This window comes from Python bivittatus, unplaced genomic scaffold (genome assembly GCF_059951505.1).
Source record: "Python bivittatus isolate LINGU-HERP-01145 unplaced genomic scaffold, Pbiv_v1 ctg000610_np1212, whole genome shotgun sequence".
Lineage (NCBI taxonomy): Eukaryota > Metazoa > Chordata > Lepidosauria > Squamata > Pythonidae > Python > Python bivittatus.
Window position 1 is genome coordinate 26,586,000 of NW_028277088.1, and position 14,065 is coordinate 26,600,064.

Sequence of the window (14,065 nt, forward strand, 5' to 3'; positions counted from 1 at the left end):
GTAAGAAGATGGCAGACAGAGGGCACTGACAGCTTAGCAAAGGACTAAGGCAAAAAAAAAAAAAAGGGCAAAGTTTAATTTAAATGGGATATTAGTTAAAAAATCAGCCATAATGGAGAAGAAAGGGTGGCTTATAAAGGCCAGGCAGGTTTTGAAAGAAAAATCCATATCCTCCAACTGCATATTAAATCAGCCATTTTATATATGTACCAATTTTAAATATTCTTAAAGAAATGAGCTGTGCTAGATATCACTATGAAAATATAATTCATTCAGGGTAGTAAGGGATACTTGGGATGTGATAAGACAGCTACTCACCTATCTGTCCTAGTCATATACAGTACATAGAGGTATTCCTGCACGTGCGCATATGTGTGTGTGTGTGTGTATGTGTATGTGTGTGTGTACTTTACATGAAACAAACAGGTAGTGTGTTGCAAGCTTGGAATTAATTGCTTAAAACAATGGAGTGCAGTAAGATAAGCAGAAAAGGAGGCAGATTTTTCAAAATATAGTAGCTGCATGCTCACTTTATATATGAATAGGAGACATGGCTAAAATTCATGTGTCTGCCCTTATACATCTTACATGTCCTTGACAATAACAAACCTAACAGAGGCAGTTCAGAACCTATAAAAGAACATCCCGAATGAGTATCTTTTCATGCAATTTAGTCAGTGACTATGAAGTATTTTATACCATCATTCACTAATAATTCTTTCCTCTAATGAAGCTGGATAGGATCAAAAGATGGGCTCATCTTATCACCAGCATCTAATAGAAAGGCAAAGGTCAGTAGCAATTATCCAAGCACATTAAAGAGATACTTTTCTAAATAATAAAAATAAGAAATTGAACAAGTATGCGTTAACCTTTCCTTGGGAAAACAAAGCATCACTCTATTGTTTTATCTTTTACATCTTTACACTACTCCTTCATCAAAGGCAAACCTGGGCACTGTAAATAAAATTATAGTTCAAACATAATCATATATAAAGCCGAACACATTCTGAAAAGATGCAGCAACCTTATAAAGAACAATTGAAATCAACCTCTATGAACAAAGATTTATAGAAATATAAGATGGGAATGATGGCACCCCATGCTTAAGATGCTGATCTTTTGCCTTATAACTGATTTTCCAGGGTTTAGACAAGGACACCATTTCTTGCATTTTCTTTGACTTTCAAAGGTATTTACAATCCACCTGACAGTATTTGTATTCATGAGTCTGTCACAAGAGCCCACAAAATGATGAATTGAACTATGGCATGTCTTTTATCTTGTTCTCAAGATTAGCCTCCAAGGCTTCAATGGCACAGAGCAACTGATCTTCTGCAACAGCAATTTGGTCTCTTCTTTCCTGAAGAAAGGCTTCCCTAGTTTTTCATGCTCGTGGTTGTGTCATTGGTTGTGACACATGGAGAAGTCAGAAGGGGTAACACCAGTCAAAATGGCAACAGAATCTCTCTTGTGAATTGAAATATTAGAATATTACATCAATCAAGTCTGCCTTAATAAATGCAGCATCTTTTGACAAAACAGTTGCTAAATGCTCTTAACAACTGGGGTTCTTAAACACGTGACTGTAATATCTTCTCCTCCTACATTCCCCACTTTCCAGACATGCTGAAACTGCAACTTCAAGATTTCACCACTTCTGACTATGGTGCTGGGAATTTTAGAGTTGTAATCTGAAGATAACTGAAGGATTTCTTAGGATAGAATTCTTGAAAAAACAGTACTACATAATTTAAACTCCCTAATCATAAGCCCACTTCTCTGAATGAAGGTCCAAATTTTTCAGTTAAAGGTATAACCAAAAAGGGTAATTAGGGTAGTAATATTTTTCCCCCCTTCCAACTTACCCAATTTTTTATCTGCAAAGAAAGATGACCAAATCATTTCAACTAAGCTCATTCCATGCCATAATATGATTTTTTTTCTTTTTAATCATCATCAGTTTATGTTCTTTCATGTTCTAATACTCTGGATTCAGCTCCTTTTCATACATGGTAAAACTGATATTGGAAGTCTAGCAGAATTGCATGAAGGACATCAAACTGAAGATGCACTGAAACTTTAAAAATTTCCTGCTAGTTCTCACATGTACTGCCAAGAAAAAAAAAGCTGTACATGAATTTTTAAATAAGCCTTATACAAGCTGCCTAGTAAGGGGACAGCTTTAAAAATCAAATGAATGAATGAATGAATGAATGAATGAATGAATGAATGAATGAATGAATGAATGAATGAATGAATGAATGGATGTGATGTGATGTGGGAGGATCCTTACTACATATTTCATATACTATGTCTTTTTAGTGATGTGTTCCACTACTTCCAATAAAAGCTACCACCTAATTAATAGCTTTGTAGTACACAGAAACAAGGAATTCTTTAACTAAGCATTCAGGTATAGTAGCATCTTGTCAGTTCTGGCTTATCTGCATATTTACTTGTTTTACAGACAACTTTTTAAAATATCTGATGTGGCTAACAACAAAATTCACAATTTTAGACAGAACTGGGTAAATAATTTTATATATTGGTTAAGGTATAGTGCAAAGCAAACAACTAAAAAAAATCTATTCCATTCTGCCTTCCTGCCTCATAGCTGCAGGATAGTATATTAAAAGACATTTTAAAACATTAAAAATACACAAAGTAAACAATAGCACGTTGCCTGAAACCATATGGAATCATTCATAGCATCTGAAAGTTACCATCAAATGCAAAAGCAATAAAATAAGAAATTCAGTACTTCACATGGATATTCCAACAGCTGCTGTAGAAACATTTTCCAATACTCTCCTCTAATCCCTTGCTTAAGCCTTGCAACCACACAAAACTCTGTAGAGTCAGCACAAATCAATGTATCTCATTTAATTAATGCTAAAGGGGAAAATAATCTCACACTAATAAGGCAGCTGACAAGCCATCCTGGACTGGTTGAATGTGCCCGAGGCCTTAAAAACAGACTGACATGAATTAAGAAGGGCATTATGACCTGTAAAAACATTAAATCTCACTGTTGCATCAGAGTGCTGACCAAGAGAAGGGTTACAAGAGAAGATACCCCAATTCCCAATGGCCCTATTAGATATCATGATCTTGAATTACAGTGATAAAAAGGGTTCTGCCATCATTTGGTTCCAAAACAATGGAAAGAGCTGTGAGGCTGCTACAATAGTTTTAACCTACCATGCCAGTATAATGATCTACAGAAGTCTAAAGCATGATTTCACAGAGAATATGACATATTATAAACTGGGCTGTTTTATTTATCATGTGGATCATATCTTAACTTTATTGTTTTTTGCATTCACTGATTTCAAAAGCATGTTTATATCTGAACTGGAATTGATTACCTTGATTTATAGTCTGGATCAATTGAGGTTAAATTTAGAGAATACTGTCTGTGGGGAAAAAAGAACGGTGCAATTGTTCAATATCTGAAACACTGACATACTCAAGGATGAGACTTCTCCCAAAACCTTGCAGGTCAAGAGAATTCCAAAATGACATACAAAGATCAATGGGAATAATATGTTTCTAGCAATAGCTCATGGCAGATGTAGCAGCAATGTGCTTTTTAAAAAAGGAAGAATAATTCTTATAATCAGATTCTGTGATTCTATAATCAGATTCTTTATGACTGCACAGCCAAGAAGGCAATAAAGTAATGATGACTCACTTCATTAGCACTTCAACACATTCATTGGGTGCTTGCCCTGAAAGGGAACATGCCATAGATTTGGCAAGTGCCATGTAGGCTATGAAGTCCAAACCCTGGTTCAGTGTAGGCATCCAAAATAAGCCATCCCAGACAGATGACTGCCTGGCTTCTACTTGGCCACATCCAATGAAGAGAAGCCCAGAACCTCTCTAGCTAGTTGGTTCCATGGTTGACCTGCTCTTACTGTTAGGATTTTTTCCCTTTTTTCTGCAATTAAAATCTATCTTCTTGTAACTTGAATCCATTATTGCTGCATTGAAGTAGTTCATTTTGCTGTGCCAGCACTGTCTCAAGGATAGGGGTCTCAAGATCAAAATGGTAGACAAAACATCACCACACAAACCCCATGCCTTTGAATGGCCTGCAGTGACACATGCACAGAAGGGGTGTGACTTGAATTGTGACATGCCATCTGATATCTTGCCAACCTTGCCCCTTCCAGAGACCATTGCCTGTTGCTTAAGTTTCCAGGAGAACCATTTTTAAAAAATGGTGTTCAGAATCACAGGTAGAGAATTAGAACATAATTTGCCACAAAGAACTGGTCAAGCAGTCTCCTTTTTTATAGCCCTGACTGCCAGCTTGACTAATTTTGTCAGTCAGTCAGTCAGTCAGTCAGTCAGTCTCCCTCCCTCCCTCCCTCCCTTCTGCCTTGACTTTCTTTGCTCTTTCCTTGGTAATTTGTGGTGCGTTGCTGGGCTCAAGATCTTGCCTAATTCAGACTCTGCATCGGCTGACTAAGCCTGTACTTGTATCTTCTCCTTAAGTGCCTCTTCCATGGGTGCCCTCATTTCAGTTAATTCCTGTGGTGCAGGATGAGAATCAGTCTGATCAAGCTCTTCAGCCTCTGAATCTGAAAACACAGACTGATCCATAATACAACTTAAGGCCCTCTTGGTCTTCAATTCCAATATTGTCTCCAAATTACATGGTTATTTTCAAACTGGAATGACAAATCATGCAAGCAGCTGACAGTGTTTTGTCGATATTACAAAGTAAATGACAAAAAAATACTATGCAGAATCTCAAGTGTTCAGTTCAATATTTGATGGAAATACTGTCTCTCTTCTGCCAAAATAGTCATCACCAGCACCAGCAGCAAAAAGAGTCTTGAATGAACAATGACAGATGGTCAGATATATAAATCCTACTGAAGATATAAGTTGTTGAGAAAATAGAATATATATTAATTTCATGTGCCATCTTTTTTGAGATATCCAGGATACTAGTGGGACTTGATTTAATGCTTCGTGCAGTGGAAGATGGAGGTTGGTGGCAATTGTATGTATGGGAGGCATGTGTTTTTTAATCTGTATTGTGGGGGCTGCTATTCCTCCTAAAGGAGCATCATTTATCCACTTCTATTACTGGAGGCATAAATTGCCTACACAGTCTGAACAGCCTTATACCAGCCTAGGATAGTAAGTCAGCTACAACTCTATAGGACAGAGAAAGCTCTTTCTCAGTTATTTATGCTCTGATAATCACTGAACCTGGGCTATCTTTCAAAAGATTATGGAAGTGTCAATTAGTTCTGAGTAGAACCGAGAGACCATAAACCAGGTATGGGCAAAATGAGTAAACCTCATCATTCTTTGCCATCCTCAAGGTCTCCTAGTTGATTTCCATGTGTAATTCAATAGGCAGGTAATAACCTTTACAGCTTTTCACAGGTTGGGACAAAGTATCCATAAGGTCATCTCTCTTTACAGGCACAAACTTTATACTTTGTTCTGATTTCCACCGAAATGTCTACAGGTTGCTTATAAAAATTGTAAATACAGTGAATTACTAATCATGAATAAGACAGCAATATGATGGAAGAACTGGACTAAAAAATTAGAATTAGCCACAGGGGGAAAAAAGGCATCTAATTTGCCCAGGGTGAGATAGACTAAAATATTGCAGTAGAGTGTAGTTCTGTAGTACTTCAAAAGTAAAAAGGTGCTTTAGGGTGCATGAGGTGCAAATTTAGCACCTCTCTACATCTCCTGAAACCAAGTACATCTTTTCCTGGGGCACAAGATCATAGGAGAAGGCACAGCTACTTTAAGGAATCGAAGACAGGTGCTACATTCATGCCCTGAAGCAACTTTTTGCCTTCAAATCTGATTTCATGCATAGTCCTAATACATACTATCAATGCAACATCAAAGTTCACCAGAAAATAAAGGCACAACCTATACAGTAGGTTGCAAAAAGGGAGCATCTTTAATGTTGCTGTGGCTATTTGTATAGCACACCTTAAATATTCAGTAGACAATCTTCTCATTTCGGAGCTTGTTTGAGATGCGCCTACATTCAATACATGCTTTGAACAATTTGTAAGTATTATACTTACATTTATTTCAGGCATAGACTGAAAACTAAGGTGCTGGGTTTTTTTTCTTTTCAAAAGTAGGGTTTAACAAGAGATGATTTTAAAGCTCATTCCAAGTGGCAGTGACATCACAAGAGTGTGCCTACAACCCCACAAATATTTGTACTAAGAAGAACTTCATTGGGGAATGAAGAATATTGTTCAGAAGCACAAGAAAACAACTATTATGTATGTTATAGCCTCTTTTGGTAAAATTCCACAAGGGCAATATCAATGAACTTATCACCACTACTCACTTGAGAAATTTAAATGAATCTGTATTATCTGAATAGGATAAACTGTTAGTCCAGCATAATGGTCTGGAGGAGAAGTATGCAACCTGAGATCTTAGGCCTTTACAAACTTTGGCCATTTGCTCCAGAGACCTCCAAAATGTTACTAAATTGTATTTTTTAAAAGGAAAATTACTCAGTTATGGCTGCATGGTAATTACAGTATAGATTACCATGAATAAATAGTAATTATATTAAGTATATTTAACTTTTATTAAATAAAATGCAAATTACATGAAATTAGTTTGAGATTTAGTCCTGGATCTACCCACCACTTTTTTACAGTGTATATCACAGGATGCAATTCATGAGCTCAGTGCAGCCTGAAGCCTGGAAAAGTTGGGCATCTTTCTCATCTATAGTAAAGGCTATGAAAACCAGCATTCTTTATATGTAAACACTGAAATATTAAATTGCTGGTATTCAAGGAGGGCATCTTGAAAATATATCAGGTATTGTATCATTCACAAATATGGTGCAAATACACCATGGCTCAATTTGGGTCTCCTTGGTCTACTCCGATAAGCAACACCAGATAATTCATTAGGGGCAATGCAAATCTCTCAAAAATATGCTGAAAGCAGCTTATGGTTATAAGCAATTATTTAAAATGTACACACTCCATAAATTAATAGCTGAATGATGGGAAATTAATAAAACTTGCCATTAAAGCTATAATAGAAAAGTAGCAAAGACATTTGAACAAAAAGTATATTAAAATTGGAATCACCTGATTTCAAAAAATACAACTTTGGAGAACCAAGTGATTTTGAGGTTGCTCTAAAAATGTGGCATTGCTAGAAAGAAAAAGTAATGGATTATGTCCAGATTATTGACATTAGAGCCCACTGAAATCCACTGGAAGTGATACCTAACTTAAAACCCATTTATTTCAGTAGTTAATACAAAGTATATATTAAAGAAGTTTAAAACAATATGGTCAGACCATAGACTAAGACCCAGACAGTTGAGTCTGTAACATCTGTAGTTATCTGTAGCATCTATGGCTATTTGTTGAATTTTAAACTGAGCAGAGGGATATATATATTAGACAACCGTGACCTGCTGGGTCATTGTTTCAGAGATATTTCCTTACCTAAACAGAGAAACAGAATGACCAAGGTCAAAAAAGCAGTGGGAGTGTGAACGACTTGCAACTTGCTGCTGGCTTCCCCATTGACTTTGCTTGTGGGAAGCTGGCAGGGAATCTCCCTCCCTCTCTCCCTCCCTCCTTCCTTTCCACATATAATATAGGCTTGTGCTATTTGCCCTCCCCTCACCACCCTCAGGAGAGCCCTCATGTAGCCTTCTCTGCCTCCTTGACTGACCCATGGAATTTCCTGCCACTTTGCTGGGGGAAGGTGGTACAAATGGAGTCACGGACTGTAAGGAATACTGCACTCCTGCTCCCCATTCCGGCATGTTCGAGGGAGGAAGAGGGCTCACCTGTCAACCACCAGTGCCCCCATCCAGCCCTACCTCACCAGCAGGCATCCGAGTCACTTTCTCATACTTCCCTTAATGCCATTAAGAGATTTCAAATTTTGGCCTCAGTTCCAAAGCAGCCAATCACCGCTCACCCATCAGGCCTTGCCGCCAGCTGATTGGGTACAGGGAACAGAGGAAGGCAGGAAAGAGGTCAGGGATACGCCCATGATAAACACATGACCTGGGCTGACCATGGCGGTGCAACAACACAGCAGTGCTGAAGCAGCCACAAATTTCCCAAATTTCAATCCCATGGGAGTCATGGGTCCTGGATTTTGGACACATTCTGTAAGTTAGCCCATTTGAAATACCTTTGTTCAAAAATTGTTGCCCTATGATGCACTGTTTTGCTCACTTGAAGATTACAGACAGGAGAGTTTTAGTAGGGGAGAGAGAGAGAGAGAGAGGGAGAACAATAATGATATAATTTGGTCTTTGTCAGATATAAATTAAACTTTCATCTTTCAACAAATCAGATAAGAAGCATTTTAGTACCATAATTTCCATTAGAGCTACTGAAAAATTCAATATAGAAGAAATTCATAGGGGAGGAGGAGGAGTATTTTAAATACCATGACTGTTGCACCGGGATGTTTCAACAAGTCTACTGCTTTGATCGTAACAAGCCATGGCTTGATAACGGTAGCCTTGTCCGCACTCTTTGATGTCTCCTTGAACTTTCATTCCCATAAGTATGTCCACTTTGCCCTCAGGTAAAATACAGTCTGACCAGTTCCCAACCGGCTGGGCATTGTATTTGTCACACTGGCAGAACTGGGTCTCAATCAGTGGATATAGCTGAGGATTTTTGCATTTCTCTTTCTTCTTACTTTTCCCTGGAAGGTAGAGAAAGAGTTTCAGAAAGTGCTTTCTTGAATCCAGCATAAAATTTGGTTGATACCCTGAAATGACATTACCCATGGAGGAAAATGCATTATTCATTTGACGGCTTGAATATATTTACTTGGAAGTAAATTATTTTGACTGCAAGGATTGAACTTAGTCTTAATAGTAGTATTCAAGAGTAGATCCACAGAAATCATTGGGCTTTGACCTAGACACTATTAAGATAAGTCTCTTTGATTCAGCATGTCTGCTTATAATTGACTGAATCCAACCCAGTAAGGGTCTGAATTCAGTTCAATATATAGACATGCTAGTATTGTTTTCTAAGTCTTTGCCACCATAAAGACTACTGCATGGTGGAATATAGTCTCGATGAATTGTACCATTAATTTCAATATGCCACGTTAGGTGTTATTATAGCTTTCATTCTCTGTTATAGATGAAAAACGTGATGATTAGATATAGATACAGATATATACAGCTTTCTCATATTTTAAATCAGCTTATTATCAAGTTTAAATACAATAATAAAATGTTTTTTTTCAAAGCCAATATAAAATATATACATTAAAATAGATGGGAGAGAAATTATATATGTCTAAAAAAAGAGTGAAATACAGTGGTACCTCTAGTTACGAACTTAATCCGTTCCGTGACTCTGGTTGCAACTTGAGTTGGTCTCAAGTTGAGGTAAAGTTTCTCATAAGGTTCAATGTAAATACGGCTAATCCGCCCTCCGAATTTGGTCACACCACGAGGCAAATTTCCCCATAAGGTTCAATGTAAATACGGCTAATCCGCCCTCCGAATTTGGTTGCACCCCGAGGTAAATTTCCCTCATAAGGTTCAATGTAAATACGGCTAAACAATTCTGAAACATATGCATTTTATTTTTAAACCTCAAAAACCTTCTAAACACCACAAAAACCTTCCAAACGCCACAAAACACACAAGCCTCACCGAACGTCTCCTTGCTACCACGATCTCGCCCACAGGAAGCCGTGACCGCGTGGCAGCAGGGAAAATGGCTGTGGATCCGGTTCGTAAGTAGAGGCGGAGTTCGCAAGTAGAGGTAAATTTTTGGGGCCGGAGCTGGTCGTATCTTGAAAAATTCGTAAGGAGGGGCGTTCGTAACTAGAGGTACCACTGTAGTAGGCATTCTTTGAATATCAGTAAGGAAAGCATTCAAAGTAGGCACCACTGCTTGAAGGGTATGCCACACTGAGACCAAGCTTCACCAGACAGTGGTCTGACCACACAGCAGAATGACTAACCTTTTCCCCTAATATCTAGGCTATCTTCCTCATGGCCTCATGTGTTGGTCCTATGGCTGTTTTGGAAGCCACGTAATTCTGAACCAGCCCTAATAAGCATGTATGTTAAAACTGCCTTTTTTAAATTTTATGATTTATATCAAATAAACTATCTTAGCCAATTCAGTCAGGGATGCTATTGGGCAGCAGAATGGATGATATCGTAACAATTCCACTCTGGAACTGTTAGGAACAGTTCCAAATAAGGGCCTTCATAGCTTGCCTCAATTTGGAGAGTTTTTCCGGTAACCAAGTTGGATTTTCTGTGAACCACAGTGATTTCCACCCAACTCCTCAGCCTGAGTTGGTGCTATATTGAAAATCCAAATGGGCAGAATTGGGTCAAATCTACTTCTCCCAACTTAGCAAGTCTCAGTTCAGCTTTCACATCCATAACCAAACGGATGGTGGTAGACTTACTATGGGCAAAATCATCAGACTAGATATAACTATATATATAGTTATCTATTTTAACTATAAAGTTGTTGTTGTTGTTGTTGTTCAGTCGTTAAGTCGTGTCCGACTCTTCGTGACCCCATGAACCATATTGCGCCAGGCCTTCCTGTTCTTCACTGCCTCCCTGAGTTTGCTCAATTTCATGCTCATTGCTTCAGTGATGCTATCTAACCATCTCATCCTCTGCCGTCCTCTTCTCCTTTTGCCTTCAATCTTTCCCAGCATCAGGGTCTTCTCCAAAGAGATCTCTCTTCGCATTAGGTGACCAAAATATCTGAGCTTGAGCTTCATTATCAATCCTTCCAATGAGCAATCAGGGTTGATTTCCTTTAAGATTGACTGGTTTGACCTCCTAGCAGTCCAGGGGACTCTCAAGAGTCTTCTCCAGCACCACAGTTCAAAGGCATCAATTCTTCGGCGCTCGGCCTTCTTTATGGTCCAGCTCTCACAGCCATACATTACTACTGGAAAAACCATAGCTTTGACTATGCGGATCTTTGTCGGCAAGGTGACGTCTCTGCTTTTTAATATGCTATCTAGGCTTGCCATAGCTTTCCTCCCAAGGAGCAAGCGTCTTTTAATTTCATGGCTGCAGTCTCCGTCTGCGGTGATCTTGGAGCCCAAATAAATGAAGTCTGTTACTGCTTCCATTTCTACCCCTTCTATTTGCCAGGAATTGATGGGTCCAGATGCCATGATCTTAGTTTTTTTAATGTTGAGTTTCAAGCCAGCTTTTGCACTCTCCTCTTTCACCCTCATCAAGAGGCTCTTTAGTTCTTCTTCACTTTCTGCCATTAGGGTGGTATCGTCCGCATATCTGAGGTTGTTGATGATTCTCCCTGCAATCTTAATTCCGGCTTGTGATTCTTCCAGCCTGGCATTTCTCATGATGTACTCTGCATATAGGTTAAATAAGCAGGGTGACAGTATACAGCCTTGTCGTACACCTTTCCCTATTTTGAACCAATCGGTTGTTCCATGACCGGTTCTAACTGTTGCTTCTTGGCCCGCATACAGATTTCTCAGGAGATAGGTAAGGTGGTCTGGTATTCCCATCTCTTTAAGAATTTGCCACAGTTTGTTGTGATCCACACAATCAAAGGCTTTTGCATAGTCAATGAAGCAGAAGTAGATATTTTTCTGGAACTCTCGTGCTTTCTCCATGATCCAGCGAATGTTGGCGATTTGATCTCTAGTTCCTCTGCCTCTTCGAAACCCAGCTTGTACATCCGGTAGTTCTCGGTTCATGTATTGCTGAAGCCTAGCTTGTAGGATTTTGAGCATAACCTTGCTAGCATGTGAAATGAGTGCAATTGTGCGATAGTTTGAGCATTCTTTGGCGTTGCCCTTCTTTGGAATTGGAACGTAAACTGACCTTTTCCAATCCCGTGGCCACTGTTGCGTTTTCCAAACTTGCTGGCATATTGAGTGCAGCACTTTAACACCATCATCTTTTAGTATTTTAAATAACTCAGCTGGAATACTGTCATCTCCACTAGCTTTGTTGTTAGCAATGCTTCCTAAGGCCCACTTGACTTCACTCTCTAGGATGTCTGGCTCAAGGTCAGTGATCACACCAGCGTGGACATCAGGGACATTAAGATCTTTCTTGTATAGTTCTTCTGTGTATTCTTGCCACCTCTTCTTAATCTCTTCTGCTTCTGTTAGGTCCCTGCCTTTTTTGTCCTTTATCATGCCCATCTTTGCACTAAACGTTCCTTTCATATCTCCAATTTTCTTGTAGAGATCTCTAGTCTTCCCCATTCTATTGTTTTCCTCAATTTCTTTGCATTGTTCATTTAAGAAGGCCTTCTTATCTCTCCTTGCTATTCTCTGGAAATCTGCATTCAGTTGCTTATATCTTTCCCTTTCACCCTTGCTTTTCGCATTCCTTCTTTCCACAGCTATTTGTAAAGCCTCATCAGACAGCCATTTTGCTTTCTTGCATTTCTTTTTCTTTGGGATGGTTTTAGTTGCTGCCTCCTGTACAATGTTACGGACCTCCGTCCATAGTTCTTCAGGCACTCTGTCTACCAAATCTAATCCTCTAAATCTATTCATCACCTTCACTGTGTACTCACAAGGAATATGATCTAAGTCATACCTGAGTGGTCTAGTGGTTTTCCCTACATTCTTCAATTTAAGCCTAAATTTTGCAGTAAGAAGCTCATGATCTGAGCCACAGTCAGCTCCTGGTCTTGTTTTTGCTGTCTGTATAGAGCTTCTCCATCTTTGGCTGCAAAGTATATAATCAATCTGGTTTCGGTATTGACCATCTGGTGACGTCCATGTGTAGAGTCGTCTCTTGTGTTGTTGGAAAAGAGTGTTTGCTATGACTAGCTTGTTCTCTTGACAGAACTCTATTAGCCTTTGCCCTGCTTCATTTTGTACTCCAAGGCCAAATTTGCCTGTTATTCCGATTACTCCTTGACTTCCTACTTTAGCATTCCAATCCCCTATGATGAAAAGGACATCTTTTTGGTGCTAGTTCTAGAAGGTGTTGTAGGTCTTCATAGAAGCGGTCAACTTCAGCTTCTTCAGCATCAGTGGTTGGGGCATAGACTTGGATGACTGTGATATTGAATGGTTTGCCTTGGATACGCACTGAGATCATTCTGTCGTTTTTGAGGTTGTACCCCATTACTGCCTTTCCCACTCTCTTATTCACTATGAGTGCAACTCCATTTCTTCTAAGGGTTTCTTGCCCACAGTAGTAGATATAATGGTCACCCGAATTAAATTCACCCATTCCCGTCCATTTCAGTTCGCTGATTCCCAAGATATCGACGTTCAATCTTGTCATCTCATGTTTGACCACATCCAGCTTGCCTTGGTTCATAGATCTTACATTCCAGGTACCTATACAATATTGTTCTTTACAGCATCGGACCTTCTTTTCGCTTCCAGATACATCCACAGCTGAACGTCCTTTCGGCTTTGGCCCAGCCGCTTCACTCTTTCTGGAGCTACTTGGAAATGCCCTCCGCTCTTCCCCAGTAGCATATTGGACACCTTCCGACCTGAGGGGCTCATCTTCCGGCGTCACATCTTTTAGCCTTTTGACATTGTCCATGGGGTTTTCTTGGCAAGGATACTGGAGTGGGTTGCCATTTCCTTCTCCAGTGGACCACATTTTGTCAGAACTCTCTGTCATGACCTGTCCGTCTTGGGTGGCCCTGCACGGTATAGCTCATGGCTTCACTGAGTTATGCAAGCCCCTTCGCCACGACAAGGCAGTGATCCATGAAGGGGAACTATAAAGTACCTATATTAAATTTTAGTATTAGTTCTGATGCACTTATCTGAAATTTAGAATAATTATTTGAGGCCCTTTCTAAGCATCTCTCAAGAATGGGGAATAACCAATAGCATCATTAGTGAGGAAAAATTGATGGTCCCAAGGAAAAGGTGTTTCTTAGTAATGTTCCTTCCACCCACTCATGGACTAATGTGATCAACTTGAATTTCCTATGAAAGTCACATTTTGTTGCCTGTACATTTCCTTTAGCCTTAATTGGATATCCAGCATTCCAACTTCATCTGCAATTCCATGATCATATGCTTGTGTGTC

At 39.2% G+C, this 14,065-nt stretch overlaps 1 protein-coding gene across 1 annotated transcript in view; it reads right to left on the reverse strand.

Annotated features, from left to right (window-relative positions):
• The window catches only part of THSD7A (thrombospondin type 1 domain containing 7A), a 288,430-nt gene that overhangs the window by 47,420 nt on the left and 226,945 nt on the right, over positions 1-14,065 (reverse strand). The window contains exon 15 of the mRNA XM_088150654.1: positions 8,452-8,715. Within this exon, the coding sequence (XP_088006780.1) occupies positions 8,452-8,715 (264 nt within the window). The remainder of the gene's footprint in view (positions 1-8,451; positions 8,716-14,065) is intronic.